The sequence below is a fragment of the Bombina bombina genome, chromosome 7, assembly GCF_027579735.1.
Source record: "Bombina bombina isolate aBomBom1 chromosome 7, aBomBom1.pri, whole genome shotgun sequence".
Taxonomy (NCBI): domain Eukaryota; kingdom Metazoa; phylum Chordata; class Amphibia; order Anura; family Bombinatoridae; genus Bombina; species Bombina bombina.
In genome coordinates, this window is record NC_069505.1 from 304847232 (window position 1) to 304873057 (window position 25826).

The 25826-nt window shown below is 35.5% G+C and overlaps 1 protein-coding gene across 1 annotated transcript in view; it reads left to right on the forward strand.

The window, feature by feature from the left end:
- MDFIC2 (MyoD family inhibitor domain containing 2) overlaps nt 1-25320 on the forward strand; it is a 49272-nt gene extending 23952 nt beyond the window's left edge. The window contains exon 3 of the mRNA XM_053689376.1: nt 25061-25320. Coding sequence (XP_053545351.1) covers nt 25061-25320 — 260 coding nt within the window. The remainder of the gene's footprint in view (nt 1-25060) is intronic.
- Nucleotides 25321-25826: the final 506 nt, after the last annotated feature.

Consider the following 25826-nt stretch of genomic DNA (forward strand, 5'->3'; position numbering starts at 1 on the left):
TCAATACCAGCGTTGCTTACGGTAGCGGCTAGCTGGAAAAATGTGCTCGTGCATGATTCCCCCATAGGAAACAATGGGGCTGAAAAAAACCTAACACCTGCAAAAATGCAGCATTAAGCTCCTAACGCAGCCCCATTGTTTCCTATGGGGAAACAGTTTTTTTTTTTTTGGTAATTTAGTTTAGTTTATTTAATTGTATGTAATTGTAGGAAATTTATTTAATTAATTTATTGATAGTGTAGTGTTAGGTTTAATTGTAACTTAGGTTAGGATTTATTTTACAGGTAATTTTGTAATTATTTTAACTAGGTAGCTATTAAATAGTAAATAACTATTTAATAGCTATTGTACCTAGTTAAAATAAATACAAAGTGGCCTGTAAAATAAATATAAATCCTAAAATAACTACAATATAATTATTCGTTATATTGTAGCTATATTAGGGTTTATTTTACAGGTAAGTATTTAGCTTTAAATAGGAATACTTTATTTAATAAGAGTTAATTTATTTAATTGGCATAAAATTATATTTAACCTAGGGTGGTGTTAGGGTTAGGGTTAGACTTAGCTTTAGGGGTTAATAAATTTATTATAGTAGTAGCAAGGTCCGGTCGGCAGATTAGGGGTTAATAAGTGTAGGTAAGGTAGCGGCGACATTGGGGAGGGCAGATTAGCGGTTAATAAATATTATGTAGGTGTCGGCAATGTTAGGGGCAGCAGATTAGGGGTTCATAGGGATAATGTAGGTGGAGGCGATGTGGCGATGCGGCGAGGTCCGGTCGGCAGATTAGGGGTTAAAAAATGTTATTATAGTGGCGGCGATGTGGGGGGCCTCGGTTTAGGGGTACATAGGTAGTTTGTGGGTGTTAGTGTACTTTAGAGCACTGTAGTTAAGAGCTTTATGAACCGGCGTTAGCCCAGAAAGCTCTTAACTACTGACTTTTTCCTGCGGATGGAGTCTTGTCGATAGAGGCTCTACCGCTCACTTCAGCCAAGACTCTAAATACCAGCGTTAGGAAGATCCCATTGAAAAGATAGGATACGCAATTGGCGTAAGGGGATCTGCGGTATGGAAAAGTCACGGCTTGGAAGTGAGTGTTAGACGCTTTCCTGGCTGACTCTAAATACCAGCGGGCGATAAAAAGCAGCATTAGGACCCCTTAACGCTGCTTTTGACTCCAAACTCTAAATCTAGGCGTAAGTTACCAAAAAAAATAAAGACTAAGTTACACAAAATAAAAAATAAATTATCAAATATTTAAACTAATTACACCTAATCTAAGAGCCCTATGAAAATAAAAAAGCCCCCCCAAAATAAAAAAAAACTAGCCTACAATGTAAATTACCTGTAAAAAAAAATACAAATACCCCCCAACAGTAAAACCCACCAACCACACAACCAACCCCCCAAATAAAAACCTAATCTAAAAAGCCTAAGCTCCCCATTGCCCTGAAAAGGGCATTTGGACGGGCATTGCCCTTAAAAGGGCATTTAGCTCTTTTTCCTTGCCCAAACCCTAAGCTAAAAATAAAACCCACCCGATAAACCCTTAAAGAAACCTAATACTAATCCCCAAAGATCCACTTACAGTTTCTGAAGACCGGACATCCATCCTCAACGAAGCGGCAGAAGTCCTCATCAAAGCCAGCAGAAGTCTTCATCCAAGCGGGCTCAAGTCCTCATCGAAGCCGGCAGAAGTCTTCATCCAGACGGCATCTTCTATCTTCATCCATCCGGCGCAGAGCTGCTCCATCTTCAATACATCCGGCGCGGCGCATTCCCTTCTTCCTACGTCTTCTTCAACAATGAATGTTCCTTTAAATGAAGTCATCCGAGATGGCGTCTCTTAGATTCCGATTGGCTGATAGATTTCTATCAGCCAATCGGAATTAAGGCTGAAAAAATCCTATTGGCTGTTGCAATCAGCCAATAGTATTGAGCTTTCATCCTATTGACTGATCCAATAAGCCAATAGGATTGAACTCGCATTCTATTGGCTGATTGGAATAACCACTAGAATGTGAGCTCAATCTTATTGGCTGATTGCAACAGCCAATAGGATGAAAGTTCAATCCTATTGGCTGATTGCAACAGCCAATAGGATTTTTTTAACTTTAATTCCGATTGGCTGATAGAAATCTATCAGCCAATCGGAATCTAAGGGACGCCATCTTGGATGACGTCATTTAAAGGAACATTCATAGTTGAAGAAGACGTCGGAAGAAGAGGATGCTCCGCGCCGTATGTCTTGAAGATGGAGTTGCTCTGCGCCGGATGGATGAAGATAGAAGATGCCGTCTGGATGAAGATAGAAGATGCCGTCTGGATGAAGACTTCTGCCGGCTTCGCTGAGGACTTCTGCCGCTTCATTGAGGATGGATGTCGGCTCTTCAGAAACTGTAAGTGGATCTTCGGGGGTCAGTGTTAGGTTTTTTTTTGAGGGTTTATTGGGTGGGTTTTAATTTTAGATTAGGGTTTGGGCTGAAAAAGAGCTAAATGCCCTTTTAAGGGCAATGCCCATACAAATGCCCTTTTCAGGGCAATGGGGAGCTTAGGTTTTTTAGATTAGGTTTTTATTTGGGGGATTTGGTTGTGTAGTTGGTGGGTTTTACTGTTGGGGGGGTTTATATTTTTTTTTTACAGGTAAAAGAGCTGATTTCTTTGGGGCAATGCCCCGCAAAAGGCCGATTTAAGGGTCATTGGTAGTTTATTGTAGGCTAGGGGTTTTTTTTTTATTTCGGGCAGGCTTTTTTACTTTTATAGGGCTCTTAGATTAGGTGTAATTAGTTTAAATATTTGATCATTTATTTTTTATTTTGTGTAACTTAGTGTTTATTTTTTTTGTAACTTAGTGTTTTTTATTTTGTGTAACTTAGTTGTTATTTTTTTAACTTTGTAATATTTAATAGTATATTTAAATTATTTGAGTAGGGTAAGATTTTTAACTATAACATATAGTTAATTTAATTTGTAGTTTAATGTAATTTTAGTATAACAGTTAGGGTAGATTAATTATTAGTTTAATATAGTTTATTGTAATTTTAGTATAATAGTTAGGGTAGATTAATTATTACTTTAATATAGTTTATTGTAATTTTAGTATAATAGTTAGGGTAGATTAATTATTACTTTAATATAGTTTATTGTAATTTTAGTATAATAGATAGGGTAGATTAATTAATAGTTTAATATAGTTTAATATAATTTTAGTATAACAGTTAGGGTAGGTTAATTATTGGTTTAATATAGTTTATTTTAATTTTAAAGGTAAGTTTTAATTTATTATAAGATAGGGATGAGTTAATATTTAATATAAAGTTAGCGGGTTGTTAGGTTTAGGGGTTAATAGGTTAATTTAGCTTATGGCAATGTGGGGGGCTGGCGGTTTAGGGGTTAATAGGATTAGTATGTGGTAGTGATGTGGAAGGCCAGGGGTTTAGGGGTTAATAACTTTATTTAGTTGCGGTGGACTCCGGGAGCGGCGGGATAGGGGTTAATAAGTATAATGTAGGTGGCGGCGGTGTCGGGACGGCAGATTAGGGGTTAATAAGTATAATGTAGGGGGCGGCAGATTAGGGGTTAATAAGTATAATATAGGAGGCAGCGGTGTCGGGCGGCAGATTAGGGGTTAATAAGTATAATGTAGGTGGCGGTGGTGTAGGGGGTGGCAGATTAGGGGTGTTTAGACTCAGGATACATGTTAGGGTGTTAGGTGTAAACAACTTTTATCCTCCCATAGGAATCAATGGGATATCGGGCAGCAGCGAACATAAGCTTTCACTGCTTTCAGACTCCCATTGATTCCTATGGCATCCGCAGCCTCCAGTGCGGCGGATTGAAAAGCAGGTACGCTGGGCCGGAATAGTGGTGAGCGTACCTGGTAGATATTTGATAACTAAAAGACGTATTTAATAAAGATCTAGGGAGCGCTTCACAGTGGGCAGGGATATTAGATGACACTATGCAGGTATAGATGATATATAACAGATATATTTATTATAACAAGGTTAAAAAATAGTGTTAAAGTTACTCAACACAACGGTATATCTAATCTCATAGATTCACATGCATAAATAAAATCACAAAACATACATAAAAATACTCATGGATCCATGATTACAGTAAAAATGTGATAAAGAACATATACTCCTAAATGGTAAAAGAAACTATCTCAAATGGTAAAAGGTCTAATAGATAAATTTACCCAAATTGACTGATATGGATAGCAGTCCAAGATGGCGATTTAAAATGTCAGTCTAGCAAAATCAATAAAAGAATTATAAAAACAATGTGGCGTGTCTCCAGGTGTAGTGAAAAAATTCCAGGTGTAGTGAAAAAATTCCAGAATGTGCGTGGATGCTCCAAGTTCCTTGTGGGTGATCCAACCTTTAATAAGTATATCCTATGGTTAATAGATGTGAAGGTGTCCAAGAAGGGGATAAAATATTGTGTGCTTTAAAAATGCAGCAAAAATATAACAAAAATGAGTGTCCTTATGTTGGTAAAAAACAAAATGTGAAGAAAAATGTAAAATATAAAATATAAAAGGTGAGTTGTGAAAAAATGCAAAGAATTCCCAGTGTACCTGTGGAATACAAAAAACAAATAGTGCAATAACGCTATAATATTCCTATGCTAGATGAAATGAGGCTTACCATCAATAGCCAACGCGTTTCGGCCCTTCCTTGGGCCTTTCTCAAGACTGTATTGTAGTAAGCACTGATTAAGCCTCCTTTTATATTGTAGTGTACCAATCAAAATGCGCTAATTTTGCGCCAAAAAAGGTTGTGCCTTTGAACCGGAAGTGTTAGTATCCCATTCAAATATCAAAAATGCATTTGTTCCTAATCGTATATATTTGTAAAAGTAACAATAAAAGTAACAATAAAAGTAATATAAGCTATCCATTGCTTGTTTCACCCTTATTCTCCTTGTGTGTTCTTTTATTAACTTTAAATTTGTGCAATTTGAAAATATAAATCGCCGAAACCGGAAGTGTACATTAAGTATTAGTATCACTTCCGGTTCGCGATATGCTGCCGAAATTTTCCGATTTATTAAATATTCCCATTATTAGCAACTTTTGAACCTGCTGAAACTTTTATAAAATATAATTATAAAAAATGTACTATCTTTTATGCTCTTATATCAAGTAGGGGTTTGATAGGCTGAATCGCCGAAACCGGAAGTGTACATTACATAGAGTCGATGTTGTTCCACTTCGTATCAGACAGGGTTTAATAGGCTGAGTTGCCGAAACCGGAAGTGTGCGTTATGTGATAGTATCACTTCCGGTTTCACGATATGAGGCCGATGTTATTCCACTCTGAGTGACTGTTGTCTTCATTACAAGCAACTATTAGAGAGGCCTTTATATTTTTAAAATGTCTTACTCTCAGGGATACATTGTCTATTATGGTTCCGATTGGTTAGCACTAATACCTGGGGCCGGAAGTTACATCAATTCCGGAAATGGTATTATGGACTCTATGGGGGATCGTAAGTGTCTGACATAATGCTGGTTCTAAAAATTGCTATTAAAATTACAATCTTCATCCTATCACTAAGGCTAAAATATAAAATTTGTATACAGATGTATAAAAGATTCATACAGTTAATCCAACTCCTAAAATAGCATGCAAAAATGTAATTTAAAAAAAACAGATAAATAATGGCAAGGAAAAATAAAATGAATTAATGCTAATACTATGTCGTAGCCAAGATACATATGAGGCTACACTTATATTGCATAACCTATATAATATATAGAGTAGGAGATCCATATTCTGGATCTAAATTGTCCTAATGGATAAGATTAGGTGGTGGGGATTAGGGTAATTTTCTATCCGGGATTGGACTAAAGAGGTCTCAGAAATCACTATTCTAATGGAAGGCCATATTTGTCAATTATGATTTGGTGGAACATAATCATAAAGGGAAAATTCTTCCAGATTAAGTTCTATGGTAGTATAGGATAGATGTTATGGCTAGTGGCTTTGAAGGAAACTACTTCCATAGTCCATTACTCCACTTAACAATATAATTTGAGCACTTAAGTAGCTGTCTATCCGTATTCAGAGATTGGGCTGAAAAACATATAAATATTGAAATACTATAATAATAAAATATGTGAATACAAAAATACTAATAAAAATATGGCTAACAGGGTGTATGGGTACATGTGGTTCTTTCATATGGGAGGCGGGGGGGTCAGAGATAGGAGATTGTGCTCTTATAGGAGAAACACTTATCTATATTGCAAGTATGAAGATACATGCTAATAATCGATCTCTGTTTCCTATTATACATTTCTGAGCATGTTTACTTCAAATTGAATAAATGTGATAGATCCTCCTTGTTGTTAAGACCCCTAGGATAAAGGCAGTCTAAATTAAAGATCCATCTGGATTCTTCTATGAGAAGTTTTTTCTCTTGGTCTCCCCCTCTCCAACTTGGATTTACCAGTTGGATACCACAGTATCTAAAATCTTTCTTATTACCAGAGTGCTGTTTAGTGAAATGTTTATACAGTGGGGTCTCAATACTCTTATGCTTAATTTGTAACAGATGTTCCCTGATGCGATCCTTTAAGGGTCTCGAAGTCTGACCAATGTATTGGAGACCGTAATTACATTCGATGAGATATATGACCCCTTACTGCTACATCTTATGTGATCTCTTATGAGATAGTCTGTTTTGGTGTTACGTGCAGTAAATTTCTTAGTTTTCACACCTCTTTCACATGCCTTGCAGCTTGGGCATGGGTAAAAGCCCTTGATATCTCTACCTTGTATGTCTCTTGTTTTCATCTTAGGAGTTCTTGGTATACTGGGTGAGAGTATGTTCTTAAGTTGTCTAGTTTTTGATAAATGAATTTGGGAGTTTTCCTTTTATCACAAGGTATAGCTCTAATAGATACATTATAGAAAAGATCATAAAGAAACATTGGTCGATTCTGAAAGATGATGAGATACTTGGTGAGAGGTTACCGGAAACTCCAAAATTCATTTATCGAAAACTAGACAACTTAAAGAACATACTCTCACCCAGTATACCAGAAACTGTTCTTTAAGTTGTCTAGTTTTCGATAAATGAATTTGGGAGTTTCCGGTAACCTCTCACCAAGTATCTCATCATCTTTCAGAATCGACCAATGTTTCTTTATGATCTTTTCTATAATGTATCTATTAGAGCTATACCTTGTGATAAAAGGAAAACTCCCAAATTCATTTATCAAAAACTAGACAACTTAAAGAACATACTCTCACCCAGTATACCAAGAACTCCTAAGATGAAAACAAGAGACATACAAGGTAGAGATATCAAGGGCTTTTACCCATGCCCAAGCTGCAAGGCATGTGAAAGAGGTGTGAAAACTAAGAAATTTACTGCACGTAACACCAAAACAGACTATCTCATAAGAGATCACATAAGATGTAGCAGTAAGGGGGTCATATATCTCATCGAATGTAATTACGGTCTCCAATACATTGGTCAGACTTCGAGACCCTTAAAGGATCGCATCAGGGAACATCTGTTACAAATTAAGCATAAGAGTATTGAGACCCCACTGTATAAACATTTCACTAAACAGCACTCTGGTAATAAGAAAGATTTTAGATACTGTGGTATCCAACTGGTAAATCCAAGTTGGAGAGGGGGAGACCAAGAGAAAAAACTTCTCATAGAAGAATCCAGATGGATCTTTAATTTAGACTGCCTTTATCCTAGGGTCTTAACAACAAGGAGGATCTATCACATTTATTCAATTTGAAGTAAACATGCTCAGAAATGTATAATAGGAAACAGAGATCGATTATTAGCATGTATCTTCATACTTGCAATATAGATAAGTGTTTCTCCTATAAGAGCACAATCTCCTATCTCTGACCCCCCCGCCTCCCATATGAAAGAACCACATGTACCCATACACCCTGTTAGCCCATATTTTTATTAGTATTTTTGTATTCACATATTTTATTATTATAGTATTTCAATATTTATATGTTTTTCAGCCCAATCTCTGAATACGGATAGACAGCTACTTAAGTGCTCAAATTATATTGTTAAGTGGAGTAATGGACTATGGAAGTAGTTTCCTTCAAAGCCACTAGCCATAACATCTATCCCTATACTACCATAGAACTTAATCTGGAAGAATTTTCCCTTTATGATTATGTTCCACCAAATCATAATTGACAAATATGGCCTTCCATTAGAATAGTGATTTCTGAGACCTCTTTAGTCCAATCCCGGATAGAAAATTACCCTAATCCCCCACCACCTAATCTAATCCATTAGGACAATTTAGATCCAGAATATGGATCTCCTACTCTATATATATAGGTTATGCAATATAAGTGTAGCCTCATATGTATCTTGGCTACGACATAGTATTAGAATTAATTCATTTTATTTTTCCTTGCCATTATTTATCTGTTTTTTATAAATTACATATTTGCATGCTATTTTAGGAGTTGGACTAACTGTATGAATCTTTTATACATCTGTATACAAATTTTATATTTTAGCCTTAGTGATAGGATGAAGATTGTAATTTTAATAGCAATTTTTAGAACCAGCATTATGTCAGACACATAGAGACCATAATACCATTTCCGGAATTGATGTAACTTCCGGCCCCAGGTATTAGTGCTAACCAATCGGGACCATAATAGACAATGTATCCCTGAGAGTAAGACATTTTAAAAATATAAAGGCCTGTCTAATAGTTGCTTGTAATGAAGACAACAGTCACTCAGAGTGGAATAACATCGGCCTCATATCGTGAAACCGGAAGTGATACTATCACATAACGCACACTTCCGGTTTCGGCAACTCAGCCTATTAAACCCTGTCTGATACGAAGTGGAACAACATCGACTCTACATCGCGAACCGGAAGTGATACTATTACGTAATGTACACTTCCGGTTTCGGCGATTCAGCCTATCAAACCCCTACTTGATATAAGAGCATAAAAGATAGTACATTTTTTATAATTATATCTTATAAAAGTTTCAGCAGGTTGAAAAAGTTCTAATAATGGGAATATTTATAATAATCGGAAAAATTTTGGCAGCATATCGCGAACCGGAAGTGATACTAATACTTAATGTACACTTCCGGTTTCAGCGATTTATATTTTCAAATTGCACAAATTTAAAGTTAATAAAAGAACACACAAGGAGAATAAGGGTGAAACAAGCAATGGATAGCTTATATTACTTTTATTGTTACTTTTATTGTTAATTTTACAAATATATACGATTAGGAACAAATGCATTTTTGATATTTGAATGGGATACTAACACTTCCGGTTCAAAGGCACAACCTTTTTTGGCGCAAAATTAGCGCATTTTGATTGGTACACTACAATATAAAAGGAGGCTTAATCAGTGCTTACCACAATACAGTCTTGAGAAAGGCCCAAGGAAGGGCCGAAACGAGTTGGCTATTGATGGTAAGCCTCATTTCATCTAGCATAGGAATATTATAGCGTTATTGCACTTTTTGTTTTTTTGTATTCCACAGGTACACTGGGAATTCTTTGCATTTTTTCACGACTCACCTTTTATATTTTTATATTTTACATTTTTCTCATATTTTGTTTTTTACCAACATAAGGACACTCGATTTTTGTTATTATTTTTGCTGCATTTTTAAGCACACAATATTTTATCCCCTTCTCTGGACACCTTCTCATCTATTAACCATAGGATATACTTATTTAAAGGGTTGGATCCCCACAAGGTAACTTGAGCATCCACGCACATTCTGGAATTTTTTCACTACACCTGGAATTTTTTCACTACACCTGGAGACACGACACATTGTTTTTATAATTCTTTTATTGATTTTTGCTAGACTGACATTTTAGATCGCCATCTTGGACTGCTATCCATATCAGTCAATTTGGGGAAATTTATCTATTAGACCTATTACCATTTGAGATAGTTTCTTTTAACCTTTTAGGAGTAAATGTTTCTTATCACATTTTTACTGTAAATCATGGATCCATGAGTAATTTTATGTATGTTTTGTGATTTTATTTATGCATGTGAATCTATGAGATTAGATATACCGTTGGTTTGAGTAACTTAACACTATTTTTAACCTTGTTATAAATAAATATATCTGTTTATATATCATCTATACCTGCATAGTGTCATCTAATATCCCTGCCCACTGTGAATGCGTCTCCTAGATCTTTATTAAATACGTCTTTTAGAATCTGAAGACAAACCTAGGTGTCTTGCCTTTCTGGGGAGCTAGTAGGATATAGAGAAGGCGCTGTGAGAAACCCAATATATTCAAGATATTTGATAACTAGCAAAAGTAGTCAGATTGTGCCGAATTTGCATTCGGAAACATCTGTAATGACATAAGCATCGATCTGTGGTCGGACTGAGACTGGCGGATCGTATGTTATGTCACAAATTTCAAACTTTTGTCGTCTGGAGGATTCTTTTAAATGAGGCGATCAAGCTCACACAATTACGCTGCAGAATTCCATCGTATTTGCGGTTGACGGCTTGATAAATTGGCCTCAAAATGTTAACATCTATATCACTTTCCCAACTCTTCATACATGGTGGCAATGAAACCAGGTGGGTTTTGAATTAAGATCTAATAAATAAGTGACAAAAGAAGGCACAGAGGGGTGTGGTTATATGAACATTTTCAAAATTTGAAATTTCTCTAACCATATTAAAAGTGGATTTATATTATATTATACTATTATAAATCTGTATTGTAATTGAACTGTCCATATGATAAAAAGTAGATAGGAGGATCCCTTATAAGGAGAAGTGTTAATTTTTGGGACTTCATACACTTTAATGGTCTATTTTATTTGCTGGTTTGGGAAACAGCTCATTTACCTTTATTTTGTTACCTGAAATATGTTTTTTTGTTTTGTTTTACATTTTATTTTCATACTTATACAACCGATTACAGCAATATGAAGAAACAATATATATTACTTCAGTTTATAAACTCTGAAGTTATTCTGATCCAAAAAAAGGGGGAAAAAAAACTATATATATATATATATAATATATATATATATATAATTATACATATATATATATATATATATAGATATATATTTATAAATAAATATATGCAACACCTCTACCAGGGGGTAACCCTGCATACTGTAGGAATCTGTCACCTTGGTAATCCAAATGAGGATTCTATGTAATATAAACGTAATAGAGTCAAAGCATGGAATACATTCTTATTATACATGTGTATATTGCACAGTTAAACACCAGATAAACAACATCTCTACAAGAGGATAACCGCTAAATCTGGTGGCTATATGTTATCGTGGATAAATCATTTGCATCTATGTTCATTCCGGATATAAGCATGTGGCATCAGTAAGGAAAGTCAATTAATTCAGCTGTTTAACTAGTGTGTCAAATCCTTGGACAGAAGTTAATTGATGGGTTCAATTCACCAAACAATCAGTGGAGACAACACAACAAATCCTAAGGTTTATTCAAATCATGTTCTCCATGTATGTTCTTATTCAACCCTGCAGTGTTACTTTCTAATGTTCTCATTCCTCCTTAACGTATAGCAATTATTATGAGAGTTATAGAAACAGTACTTTCCTTGATCGATTTTTGATGCCACAGATCCTTCGTTGTTTAAAGTAAGTGGTGTTACGTGTTTCAACCCCCACGTCACTAATCGTCCTAGGGGCTTCCACAGGGCTCATCTCCCAACAGGGACCACACAGATATTGAAATATGCTGTCAATGTGTACTGGTGTCTACCCCTGGTGGCACCACTTGTGCAGATATTTATTATACAGTATAGTTGAAACAATAAATTAAATATGTGTATTGGACTATTTAGTGATAGGAATTTATAAATATAGTATGAAGTGCTGAAATCCCTTTCTCTCTTCAGAGTATATATCATTACTCTCTTACATACTCTCTTTAAGATAATGATGAAATATATATATATATATATATATATATATATATATATATATATATATATATATATATATATATATTATATATATATATATATATATATATATAAATAAACTCCAGACAGTGTGCACTCCAGAATAAAATGAACATCAGCCTTGGGTGCAGCAAACTTATCGTTATATGTCCAGAAAAAGCGCACTCCAAAGGTCTATCAAATGTACAGTAGTCACTTTTATTAGTGTGAACGTTTTCGGGTTAAAACAACCCGTCCTCAGACAAATAGTGAACAATTTTTATTTTATTCACTATTTGTCTGAGGACGGTTGTTTTACCCGAAAACATTCACACTAATAAAAGTGACTACTGCACATTTGATAAGACCTTTGAGTGTGCTTTTTCTGGACATTATATATATATATATATATATATATATATATATATATATATATAATATATATATATATATATATATTAGTGCTCCAATACTCACAATGTTAAAAGAAATCTAGTTTGAAGAAATCATGGAAGCAAATCTAAATCTAAAACCAAGTGATTACTCCTTCACAAATGGTGATTTTATTTAATTTGGTTTGGATTGTTGGAGTCAGATGATTAATTCATATTTCCCATTTCCTGAAAAATATTTTACCTCTTTCCCTTTTTCAACACTGTGAATCTTACTCACTAATTGTGACATAAGTTTTTGTTTAAACTACAGATGTGCAGAAACTAGAGATTTGCTGATTCGTTGAGTCATTTCATATACAAACAGCCGAATACATTATTGGACAAAACGAGTGAAAAACTAATAATTGCTTGACAAATTAATTAATGTATACACTCTTGCCATTTGGAAACAAAAAAAGGTGAATGAATGGGGGAAGGAGTTATATTGTTTGGCTAATAAGCTCCTCTGTTTTTTAATGATGCGCAGGGGGTCTTATCATTATTTTTTTAATTGTCCCCTTTCCAATCCTGCTATAGTATTACTAATGATTGAAGTTCGGGGACAGCCGTCAGGTATTAAATGCAAGAATTTTAGTCATACAGTAGTAGGTATATGTTCCTTGAACATTGAAAAATACACACTTTAATTGTTTGAATCCTATGATATAAGGTTTTGATAGTATTGTCTATATTAGCTGATCACATTGGAAATAATTACAATGAATTAAATCCAATTCTATGTGGGCATGGTCAAAATTTGGCTGAACCAAACATTTGAAAAAGCTGGAAACAACATTGTTCACCCATTCACATGTCTAGTTTAAACTGTGTCAGCATAGGTGGGGGGATTTTCAGTCCATCTCTTTAGAATAACTTGCCTAACAATTAATATATCATTATTCAAAAAAATAACATGTTTCTTGAATTTGGATTCCCATACAAGAAAAATAACATTATGAATTCACTAAAGAAAATGGTTAATATGGTTAGCTAGAACTTTGACAAATATTTTTGATGTCAGTAATGGAATTGGTCTATAATTTAATACTGTACCTTATGGTTTGTTGGGATTTGGAATTAAGGTAATACCTTTATATACCCTGCATTGTAATCCCCAAATCCATTTAAGAAAACACCTTAATTTATTCCTGCAGATGCATGAGATGACTGTTGATGCATAAATATATGATTACTTATATAGGGCTAGCACGCAATATTGAGATATCTCACCTGCGTTAACCTGTGCACATATCACTTGTTGAACGTGAAAATACATTCATGGAAGGATGGTAAAAATCAATAGTGAAGCAATGTTATAAGAAAACAAATGTAAACTATGGCACAAACGGATTTTTATTCACACATGGAGCAAGGTTAAATGGAGAAGATCTTGTGAGAAGTGATCCTATAGTAATGGGGCTGAGTTGAAACCTCCTCTTTTCAATGTTCATTAGCCCCTGTTTATAATATTCCTGCCTGGTAGTCCCAATGCCACTTACATTTGCCCTCATAAGCCCCATGTGAATTACTTAAGAAAACACCATGCAATTTATTTTATTTTTTTTACTTTATTCCACTTGAGCTCAACACACTTCTGCAAATGATGTTGCAACATTTGAATACCTTTCTAAAAAAGAAAAACGTTTGTTTTTGACTCTCAGAAAGAGCCACCACCACGTTATTATTGCTCCTCTCAAATAATCATTGAAATATATAGGAACATGTAATAGTTCCTGGGAGCAAGGTCTGGTGAATTTGGGGTCTGATACAATACTTCAATTTATTTTATTTTTTTTTAAATCAAATTTATCATTGCACAATAATTTCTTGTGAAATCACGTCTCACTCGACAGCGTTAAATTTATCTTTTATAAAATCAATCAAATTTATCATTGCACAATAATTTTCTTGTGAAATCACGTCCACTTCGACATCTTTAAATTTATCTTTTTTTTAAATCAAATTTATCATTGCACAATTATTTCTTGTGAAATCATGTCCACTCAATATTGCTAAATGTATCTTTTTTTTAATCAAATTTATTATTGCACAAGCATTTCTTGTGAAATGTTTGTGCAATACTAGCATGGGGTGTCAATCATCCTGATCATATCAGATCAGGATGATTTCAGTTTGCCACCTAAAAGATGGCTGAGAAGTTAAGGAGACAGACTTACTTTTTTTCTGACGGACCTGAAACTATCGGGGTAGAATGCAGCATACGCTGCATAGTAAATCTAACCCCCTTGACCACTGACTAGTAGAATTTTCAAATTAAGTTATCATAACAGTCACCTGTTACAGTCTCACCCCTGCAGATTAATTATCACAATATCTGCTACATATCAAAACCTAGATGCCAAAAATTGGGCAGCACTCAATCATATTGACAAATCACATGCAGAAATTGTCCATATTCCTTTTATTTTTTTTTTCCAGAAGTTCTTGTGAACTCATCATCTGTTGTCTCTTCTGGTCTGCAGTCAACTGACTGGCATATGGGCACTTATTTAATAGATATGCTACAGGACCATACCATCTTATGTGGATGTGGAACTGACAGAGGGGTTGGGGGTCAGGGGGTCTGAATTGATATGGTTGTGTAGTTGACAGGGCTTAATGTGATGTAGGTATGGTGTTCTAGGCGCTTGATTATAACAGTACTTCAGTAATGGTTTTTTTTTTCCTGTCATACATACATCATTAGTCATCAAGAGACTATACCACCTTAACAAACAAAAAAATCATTAACAAAAAGTCCCTCCGTTTTTTATGATGTAGAGTTTACGTTTCACATTTCCATGAAGTAACAATTGAAACAGCTTTTTTTGTATTTGATTAAAAATGTAAACTTTGGCACATGTATACATTTTTTAATACTATTATATTAATATTATAGTAAAAATACGTATGATTAATAAAATGTCCCTTAACTACTTATTTGCAGCATATTGTTATACTATGCACTTAAGCCACCTTTTTAGTTTATTCAACAAATTTTCTTTACTTACCCAAGAATTTTCTATATATAAGCCAAACAACCAAATATTTATACTACAAGAGTAAGTTTTGGTAACTTATATAACAGTTCTAACGTATGATTATTATAATGAAGATAAAATATACACTCTCTTTATTGTATTCAAATGGGAATAGAACATCCCATAAACACAGGGGGCACTGCAATAACCATCACAAGTCATGCAAATTAAGTGGTATATTCTTTTTAGGGGGAGGTGGAGCCTAGTAATAATTATCAGAGACTAGGTGATTAAGGAGTGCTGAAATGAATAAATAATAAATTTATTCTGAGGGCCAGTGATCAAAAACTCACCAGCATTGTGAGAAATTGCACCTAAATCTTTGGGATTAGTTTTAGACCTTATATTGTAATATAGGACTCTTTCCTTTACATACATAATCCTGCATAAAGAAATAAACATCTCTCAAGGTAAAATCGGAGTTTTTAAAATTATTTGAGGGCTCACACCGTACTAACAAGACTTTAGATTATTGGGACCCAAGTGTTCTCTTAAGCTCATTTTGCTTAGCCATAAATGTGCGAAAGAGACAGGAACATGAGTCTAATAATATTATTAATAATAAAAACTTTATCAAGCAATTTTTAATGCTGATGAGATTTTACAAGCGTTTTTGTTTATTATTTAACCCCTTAGGGACCAGACATATTTTCATTTTTCTTACCGTTAAGGACGAGGGCTATTTTTACATTTCTGCAGTGTTTGTATTTAGCTGTAATTTTCCTCTTACTTATTTTCTGTACCCACACATATTTATATACTGTTTTCTACCCTTGACACCCAAAATCTGTTACACATCTACAACCATCAAAAAACACCCATGCTAAATAGTTTCTAAATGTTGTCCTTAGTTTAGAAATACCCAATGTTTACATGTTATTTGCAAGTTATAGGGCAATAAGTACAAGTAGCACTTTGCTATTTCCAAACCATTTTTCTTTTTCAAAATTAGCGATAATTACATTGTAACACTGATATCTGTCAGGAATCCCTGAATAACCCTTCACATGTATATATTTTATTTTAGTAGACAACCCAAAGTATTGATATAGACCCATTTTGGTATATTTCATGCCACCATTTCACCACTAAATGCGATCAAATAAAAATCTTTTTTTTAACTTTTTCACAATTTTAGGTTTCTCACTGAAATTATTTACAAATAGTTAGTGCAATCACGGCACAAATGGTTGTAAATGCTTCTCTTTGGCATTGCTCTTTGGTAATTAGAAGACCGCTAAATGCCGCTGCGCACTATACTTGTATTATGCCCAGCAGTTAAGGGGATAATTAGGTAGCTTGTAGGGTTAATTTTAGCTTTAATGTAGAGATCAGCCTCCCACCTGACAGATTCCACCCCCTGATCCCTCCATGACCCCAATCAAACAGCTCTCTTTCCTCCCCCACCTCAAAATTGTCACTGCCTTCTTAAGTACTGGCAGAAAGTCTGCCAGTACTAAAATAATATACATATATATATATATATATATAGACTTCAAATTAGTGCACTCTCACTTGCCAACCCGGACACAGACCAGGGTGCTTAATGAAATAGACAATCTGATTAGGAATAAGCACTCTCTGGATTTTAAACAGCAAATATTTATTCGGCAGTGACGTTTCGGGGCATTCACCCCTTCCTCAGACGGGTCTGAGGAAGGGGTGAATGCCCCGAAACGTCACTGCCGAATAAATATTTGCTGTTTAAAATCCAGAGAGTGCTTATTCCTAATCAGATTATATATATATATATATATATATATATATATATATATATATATATATATATATATATATATATATATATATATAATATATATAATATATATATACTGCATATATATACAGTATCTCTCAAAAGTGAGTACACCCCTCACATTTTTGTAACTATTTTATTATATCTTTTCATGTGACAACACTGAAGAAATTACACTTTGCTACAATGTAAAGTAGTGAGTGTACAGCCTGTACAACAGTGTAAATTTCATGTCCCCTCAAAATAACTCAACACACAGCCATTAATGTCTAAATCATTGGCGACAAAAGTGAGTACACCCCTAAGTGGAAATGTCCAAATTGGGCCCAATTAGACATTTTCCCTCCCCAGTGTCATGTGACTCATTGGTGTTACAAGATCTCAGGTATGAATGAGAAGCAGGTGTGTTAAATTTGGTGTTATCGCTCTCACACTCTCTCATACTGGTCACTGGAAGTTCAACATGGCACCTCATGGCAAAGAACTCTCTAAGAGTCTGGAAAAAAGAATTGTTGCTCTACATAAAGATGGCCTAGGCTATAAGAAGATTGCCAAAACCCTGAAACTGAGCTGCAGCATAGTGGGCAAGACCATACATTGGTTTCACAGGACCGGTTCCACTCAAAACAGGCTTTGCCATGGTCGACCAAAGAAGTTAAGTGCACATGCTCAGCGTCATATCCAGAGGTTGTCTTTGGGAAATAGATGTATGAGTGCTGCCATCATTGCTGCAGAGGTTGAAGGGTCGCTTGTTAGTGCTCAGACCATACGCTGCACACTGCAAATTGGTCTGCATGTAGAAGCCTCTTCTAAAGATGATGCACAAGAAAGCCTGCAAACAGTTTGCTGAAGACAAGCAGAATAAGGACATGGATTACTGGAACCATGTCCTTTGGTCCGATGAGACCAAGATAAACTTATTTGGTTCAGATGGTGTCAAGCATGTGGAGGCAACCAGGTGAGGAGTACAAAGACAAGTGTGTCTTGCCTACAGTCAAGCATGGTGGTGGGAGTGTCATAGTCTGGGCCTGAATGAGTTCTGCCGGCACTGGGGAGCTACAGTTCATTGAGGGAACCATGAATGCCAAAATGTACTGTGGCATACTGAAGCAGAGCATGATCCCCTTCTTTTCAGAGACGGGGCCACAGGGCAGTATTCCAACATGATAACAACCCCAAACACAGCTCCAAGATGACCACTGCCTTGCTAAAGAAGTGGAGGGTAAAGCTGATGGACTGGCCAAGCATGTCTCCAGACCTAAACCCTATTGAGCATCCTCAAACGGAAGGTGGGGGAGTGCAAGGTCTCTAACATCCACCAGCTCCGTGATGTCATCATGGAGGAGTGGAAGAGGACTCTAGTGGCAACCTGTGAAGCTCTGATGAACTCTGATGCCCAAGAGGGATAAGGCAGTGCTGGAAAATAATGGCGGCCACCAAAATATTTACAGTTTGGGCCCAATTTGGACATTTTTGTTGCCAACGGCTTAGACATTAATGGCTGTGTGTTGAGTTATATTGAGGGAACAGTAAATTTACCCTCTTATACAGGCTGTACACTCACTACTTTACATTGTAGCAACGTGTCATTTCTTCAGTGTTCTCACATGAAAAGATATAATAAAATATTTACAAAAATGTGAGGGGTTTACTCACTTTTGGGAGATACTGTATATATATAGTATATATATATATATATATATATATATATATATATATATAGTTATTCTGCAGTGTTGGATCCCCCTTAGCCTCCCACATCCCACCCCCTGATCCCTCCCTGACCCCCCTCAAACAGCTCTCTTCCCTCCCCCACCTCACAATGGTCACCGCCGTCTTAAGTACTGGCAGAAAGCCTGTCAGTACTAAACTAAAAGGTTTTTTTTGTTTTGTTTTTATATAGTTATTCTGCAGTGTTGGATCCCCCCTTAGCCCCAAATCTCCCTGATCCCCCCCAAGCAGCTCTCTAACCCTCCCCCCTCTACCTAGTTGCCACTATCTTAGGTACTGCCAACTGTTTCCAGTACCCAGTTTGTTAAAAAAAAATGCCTTATTTTTGTAAATAAATAAATAAAACCCCAATTTTCTGTAGTGTAGCTGCCCCCCTTAATACCCTATCCCCCTGTCCCAGATCCCTTTCCAAACATTTATTTCCCCCTCCCCCTTCATCCCTTACAATTTTTTGTAATGAAGCGGTCCCAGTCCCACCCGATCCCGTGCGCTCCAGTGAACTCCCACCCACTGGCACGCGCTCCCACGCACGCCCCCGCTACCGGCACCATCATCCAACCTGACATAAAGTCGACCAGCAATGGGCCACCCACCCGCCTCCCTGCTATGGCTCCCACCCACCAACGAACTGCACCATCGCTGGCTGATGCAGAGAGGGCCACAGAGTGTTTTTTTCTGCATCATTGGCTAAAAAAAGGGTATTACAGTGGTGCCTCAATATCGAGGCATCACTGCAATACCCTGAAAGTGTCTGGAAGCGATCAGGATCACTTCCAGTGCTTGAAACCCCACAGGACGTGTCAGGCATGTCCTTGGTCCTTAACTGACACTTTTTGTAGAACGTGCCTGACATGTCCTTGGTTGTTAAGGATACTGAACCCAATTTTTTTCTTTCATGATTCAGATAGAGCATACATTTTTATTTTCTATTTTACTCATATTATCAATTTTTATTCGCTCTCTTGGTATCTTTATTTGAAAAAGCAGTATAAGTATAGGAGCCAGCCTATTTTCGAATCAGCACCCTGGATAGTACTCCAATCAACAAGTGCTACCCAGGTGCTGAACCAAATACGTGCGGGCTTGTAAGCTAACATTCCTGATTTTTCAAATAAAGATACTAAGAGAACAAAGAAAAAATTATAATAGGATTATATTAGAAAGTTGCTTAAAATTGCATGCTCTATCTGAATCATGAAATAAAAAATTGGGTTTAGTATCGCTTTAGGGGCAAAAAAAAAACTGATATAGGTTTTTTATTTTTTTTCCGAAATTATGAATATTCTGTCTATCCTGGTTAATCTTGTTATTTTACTATGAAAACCGACTATGAAAATCTATTTAAAATATTCCTGATAATTAAAACTTTAGGCTGGTTCCTGGTTCCTGTTTTTTTAAAAACATTGTTAAACTGTTCTATTGTGCATTCAAGCAATGAAAGGCCTATGTTATGTAATAAAAGGGTTTCTGATCATTTATGCATGCAGTAAAAAGACCTCAAAATACTAGATTTGATATGACATAGGGGCCAATTTATGAAAGTGCGAGCGGACATGATATGATGTAGCGTATCATGTCCACCATGCATCGATAAATGCCGACATTGCATTTATCATTGCATAAGCAATTCTGGTAAACTGCTTGTGCAATGCCGCGCCCTGCAGATTCACGGCAGGGGGTGTCAATCAGCCCGATCGTATAGGATCTGGCGGATTGATGTCCGAAGCCTCTGAGCAGGTGGACAAATTATGGAGCAGTGGTCTTTAGATCGCTGCTTCATAACTGCTGTTTCCGGCGAGCTTGAAGTCTCACGGAAACAGGGGCATCAAGCTCAATTTGGGGCTTGATAATTTGGGGCTTGATAATGTGGCCCCATAGAATTTAAAAAAAAATAAGACATGTTTACTCAATTTTCTACACTGCGTTATTCCTGAAAAAAAATAGTAAATGTACAAACGTGTAGCAATATGGATATATAGTTAATAATTAAATTACTTCCACTAGCAACAGATATTTAGGAACCTTATATTGCAAATCCTTTTTTGCTTAGTTATTTTTGAACCAAATAAGCAACTGCATATGAATAAATGCTTAATTGTTTTTATCTATTATTTATATACACCACCACACTTAAACCCAGATAAGGAAAAGGTTCGCATATGCAGATTGTATAAAGCGTGTTACATCCATTAGCAGAGTTCACGGTATGTGCTCTGATAGGAATTTAAAAGCATCTTTACGGCACATCACAGTTTGTGTGCTGCAACAGAATTATTGAAACGTGTTTTTAATTTTTTTTTAGTCTCAATTCAAAATAATAATGCAGAAAGATGTTAAGAATATCTTTTTTATTACCTTATCCCTTGAGAAATTTCAAATACAGAATTAATGTAAAAAAAATGTATTTTTTTTTTAAAGAAGTGATTCACATGTATAACACTTACAAGAATGTGTCAGGGTTCCTATCTATTACCTAGGTGTGTGAAAAATAATCATAAATGTAAAATACAGTATCTAATAAGGATAGTGTTAATTACATCATGCACTGGTGGATAAAATGATTACACTTTCTGCGTTGTGTATTGTATATTTCATGCAATTAAATGTGCTAGTGTAACCCTATAAAACCTTTTAATTTGAGAATTATTGCAGTTCATTTGCTCAAGAATGTAGTAATTTGAGTATGAAGGCTACAAAATAACCACTTTAATTTAGCAAATGTAAATTACAAAGTAATGTAGCTTTGGTAATACCAGTGATATAAATTACCACATAGTTATAATGCTTAAATAAATGATAAACTGGCCATTATTTTTGTTCTCAAGTTTTTTTTTTTTTAATATTATTTTGTCCAGTGCAAAAGATCAAACACTTAATTTAAATGAATATTCAGCTACTAAAACTTTATGCTTCATATATGCCAGGTGAATAAGCACAAATCTATGTAAATCTTAAATACTTTTATAAACAATTTAATTCCTGCTCATTGGGTCAACTGCTAAAAGATTATATAAATACCTTACAAGCTTCTAACATTTCTGAAATTTAGGCCCTAGAAAATTATACATTTTCCCTGACCTGTTAGTTCAAGATTAAAACGGTTTATTACATTTATATTTCTTTAGCACGTTTGAAATATTTGAAATAGTTGATAGATCTCTGCCATTTTAACTGTGGTTTGACACTCTTTGCAAAGTATAACGGTTTTTCTTTTTCCTGTAATTTAAAGGGCCAGTAAACCTACAAAATAATGGTATATAATTATCTAATTCTGCACATTAGCTTAGCGGCAACTTTATAAATGAAAAGGTTTCAGAGATTTTTAATTCCAAAATTGAATTTAGCTGAACTCCGCTCCTGGCTCTACTGAGTGGGTCTTGTGTTTCAAAAGCACTTCACGGGCGCGTTGTATAGACACAGCGCGCCCAATCGCGCCATTAAACTGAATGTAGCTCGCTCCCGCTACCAGACCAGCTAACATTCAGTTTGATGGTGCGATCGGGCATGCTGTGACTAGACAGCGCTCCCGTAAAGCGCTTTTGAAACACAAGACCCGCTCAGTAGAGCCAGGAGTGGATTTCAGGTAAATTCAATTTTGGAATTAAAAATCTCTGAAACCTTTTAATTTATAAAGTTGCTGCTAAGTTAATGTTATATAATTCTGCACTATGTGCAGAACTATATAACATTATTTTGTAGGTTTACTGGCCCTTTAACTAAAAATTATTGACTTCTAAATATGTGGAAAACAAACTCCTCCTCACCATTTTCCATATAGAGAAGTGGCAGTCATAGCTATGTACAATATATAAAGCCAATGGGGAGATTTTTACACATTCCCATGAGCTATATGGCGCACGCAAGATCCCAATAGCATTCAAAGAAGAGTTGGCATCTAATGTAGTTAAACCTAGAGTAAATTGCTGATAAGAGGGGGAGGGGGAATCAGGGCTTCTATAATACCATTTAAATTAAGTGATTTATGCCAAATATGAAAATAAATTAAAAATACTTTTAATTGCTAATCTGTTTTCATTTATGCACACACATTACTTTCACATTTGTCATGTTATGTGTTAAATAGCACCTGTGTCATGATACGCTCATGAGGTGTAGCTGATACCTGGACTAGTCACCCAGCAAAGGTGGTGTGGTGTCTCAGCATTGCCAGGGTTATCTTGAATTGTCTTTATTTTCTGTGTAACATTCTGTCTGTTACTAGTCTTCATTGATCAAAAGCCCCCCCCCCCCCCCAAAGCTGTACAAGGAGCCAATAGTTTAAATAGTCATGTGATCAAAAGGAGGCTGGTTTTGCTACACAAAGGAAATGTTCACAGGTTAAAGTTTAATGCAGCTTGAAATATATTAGAACTTCACTAGGATCTTATTTGAGTAACATCTGAAAAAATGGGTTCCCACAGGCATGGTGCTATGTATGTAAGTGCAGGTCTGTTTTTTTGTTTTTTTTCAGTCCCATTTTATTTTCATGGACTGTATTTTGTATCTATTTGTTTTTTTGTGTGTCCTTTTGTTCTATCTAATTTGGCACCGTGTAACATCTATGTGTCTTTTGTCATTAAAATATTAATAATCTAATTCTGTCTTTGGGCTCTAGTATCTGAATTCACAGAGCCTTAGAGAAAAGGTTGTAATCACGTTACCAAACTGTTACTTGTATGGGTTACTGGTACATTTTTGGCATTTGTTCTTCTAAGTATTTTCTAGAGTGTAATTGAGGTTCCCAAGGCACCCATGTGTATTAAGTCTTGGGTGGTGGCAGCAGAGTTAATCTGTGGTGGTGCAGTCAGGATTTGGGGGTTCATTTGGTGTCCCTTTATGCCCTTGTAGAAGTATAGGTATAAGGTAGGGTGAGTGCTAATGCTATTAACCCCTTCTTGCCCACACTCTCCCCATAGTCATGGTTGGGCAGATAGGTCTAGCCATCATAAACCTGTTTTATGGCACTTTAAGAAGAGGTGAAAGTTTTCTTGCCCTTGGTTCAGATATGTCAAAAGTTACTATTGATATAAGCTAAATAGAGTAAAGCAAAAGGTTAGTGCTTCATTTGCTAATATCCTTCATATAACTCTTACTCAGGGAGGATCTCCTTATATCTGTTGATATCAGTGAATGCATATTCTGTACTGTCAGACAGCATACTGTATATCTGTGTTTTTTTGTAGCTGTACATATTCTGACAATGTACACTGCAGACAGGGTCCTATGCATGTTTATTCACGGCTTGTTTTACATTGGCCTGATTCTACCAACTACCTATCTAAAGAGATATAAGAGGTGTAGGAACAGGCAGATGATGGGTTAGAAAGATGACATTTGCATGCAATCTCCAGAAAAATGGCAGTAAGAGTGATATTCCCAAACCCTTTTAAAAATGTTGCAGTGAGGCTCTGATAACCCCAGTTTTTACATCTGTGAGCATTCCTATGCAAAGCATTATAGAATCAAATATCCTACTGCTAATAAAAGCTGACAAAGAACTGACATTGATTGTCTGTTTGTAGCTGAATCTTTCAACCTAGCCAAAATTGGAAGTGATATCATAAAGTACTTTGCTGAACACTGTTGAAAGAGTCAGGGCAACAGTATGAACTGCCCTCTACACCAGCATTAGAAAATGCCCATAGTTAGGCAGCTTTTACAAAATTTAATTATACATCACAGTAGGTCTATATACAATCTAGCCCTGCCTGCATTGAAATTATAGAACCATTAGAGGGCGCTCCGCACAGCACTAATTATAGGAGAGCAAGTGAGAGAATAGCAAAAGTGGTTATCAGAATTGTATAATTGAATAAAAATAACTCTAAGGAACAGCCTCCACTGCAGTCTTATAAGTTCTTTTAAGTATTTAGTTACCTAATAATGTTAATGACCTACAGTATATGGGTGTGGAAAAAATCAATAAAAATGCAATATTTTTTTTAGTTCTGTATTTCCAATGTTGTAGAAGTATTATTACCACATTAAAACATGCAATGCTTATTTCTTGAGTGTTGCCTATAGCACTTTATAGATTAGAAAAAAAATACTTACATGGTAAAATGATTTATGAAAATGTGTCACTTTATATTAAATTGTCTGAGCCTCCATTTTTTTTTCTTTTCCAGGGGAATGTGCCTCTCTAATTCTCGCCTGCCTGTTCTGCCACTTTTGTGACTTTCTACTTATGCTGCCAAATACGTGTGAAAACATTATGCTGAATCTGTGTTGTCCATTACATAGGTATTACCACACATCGGCAGAAGAACACACTAATAATGACTGCAACTGTGACTGTGATTTTGACTGTGGTCTTTTTGATGCTTGTCAAGAATCAACTGAATGTCTGGAATTTGCCATGGAAATTTCTGAAGTTTGCTATCGCTAAAATAAATTAAAAATAATAAGGATACAGTGTATTAAATAGATTTAAGGCACATATCCATTGGTGGCTATCCAATTTTAATACCCGAGCTTGTATTTTACAAGAGAGAGAAAATAGTGGAACTTCATATTAATAACCCAAGAGATGTTGATAAATATTTAGTACACTTTCGGCATATATTAAAGGATTGAATCTTGTTGGGTCAGCTGTTACCTAGGGCTAAATTTTGTATTATGTCTGGGTCATTATTTTTTGCCTGGAAAAGGTTTGTCTACAAATGAAGAGGGATACAATTGTAATCTTAAGGATGTTACTTGAGCAGGAAAGTAGCCACTAATTAGATCAGATTCAGAGCACTATCAAAACAAATTTATTTTAATTAAACATGTTATGCTTGATCTCAGTCTTGCCATATAAAGGTCGGTGTTACACAAAAATGTAACTGTGGCAAATTTGTTCCATTTACACACCTGTATGGCAATAGAACCTCAAAATATTTTACAACAGTT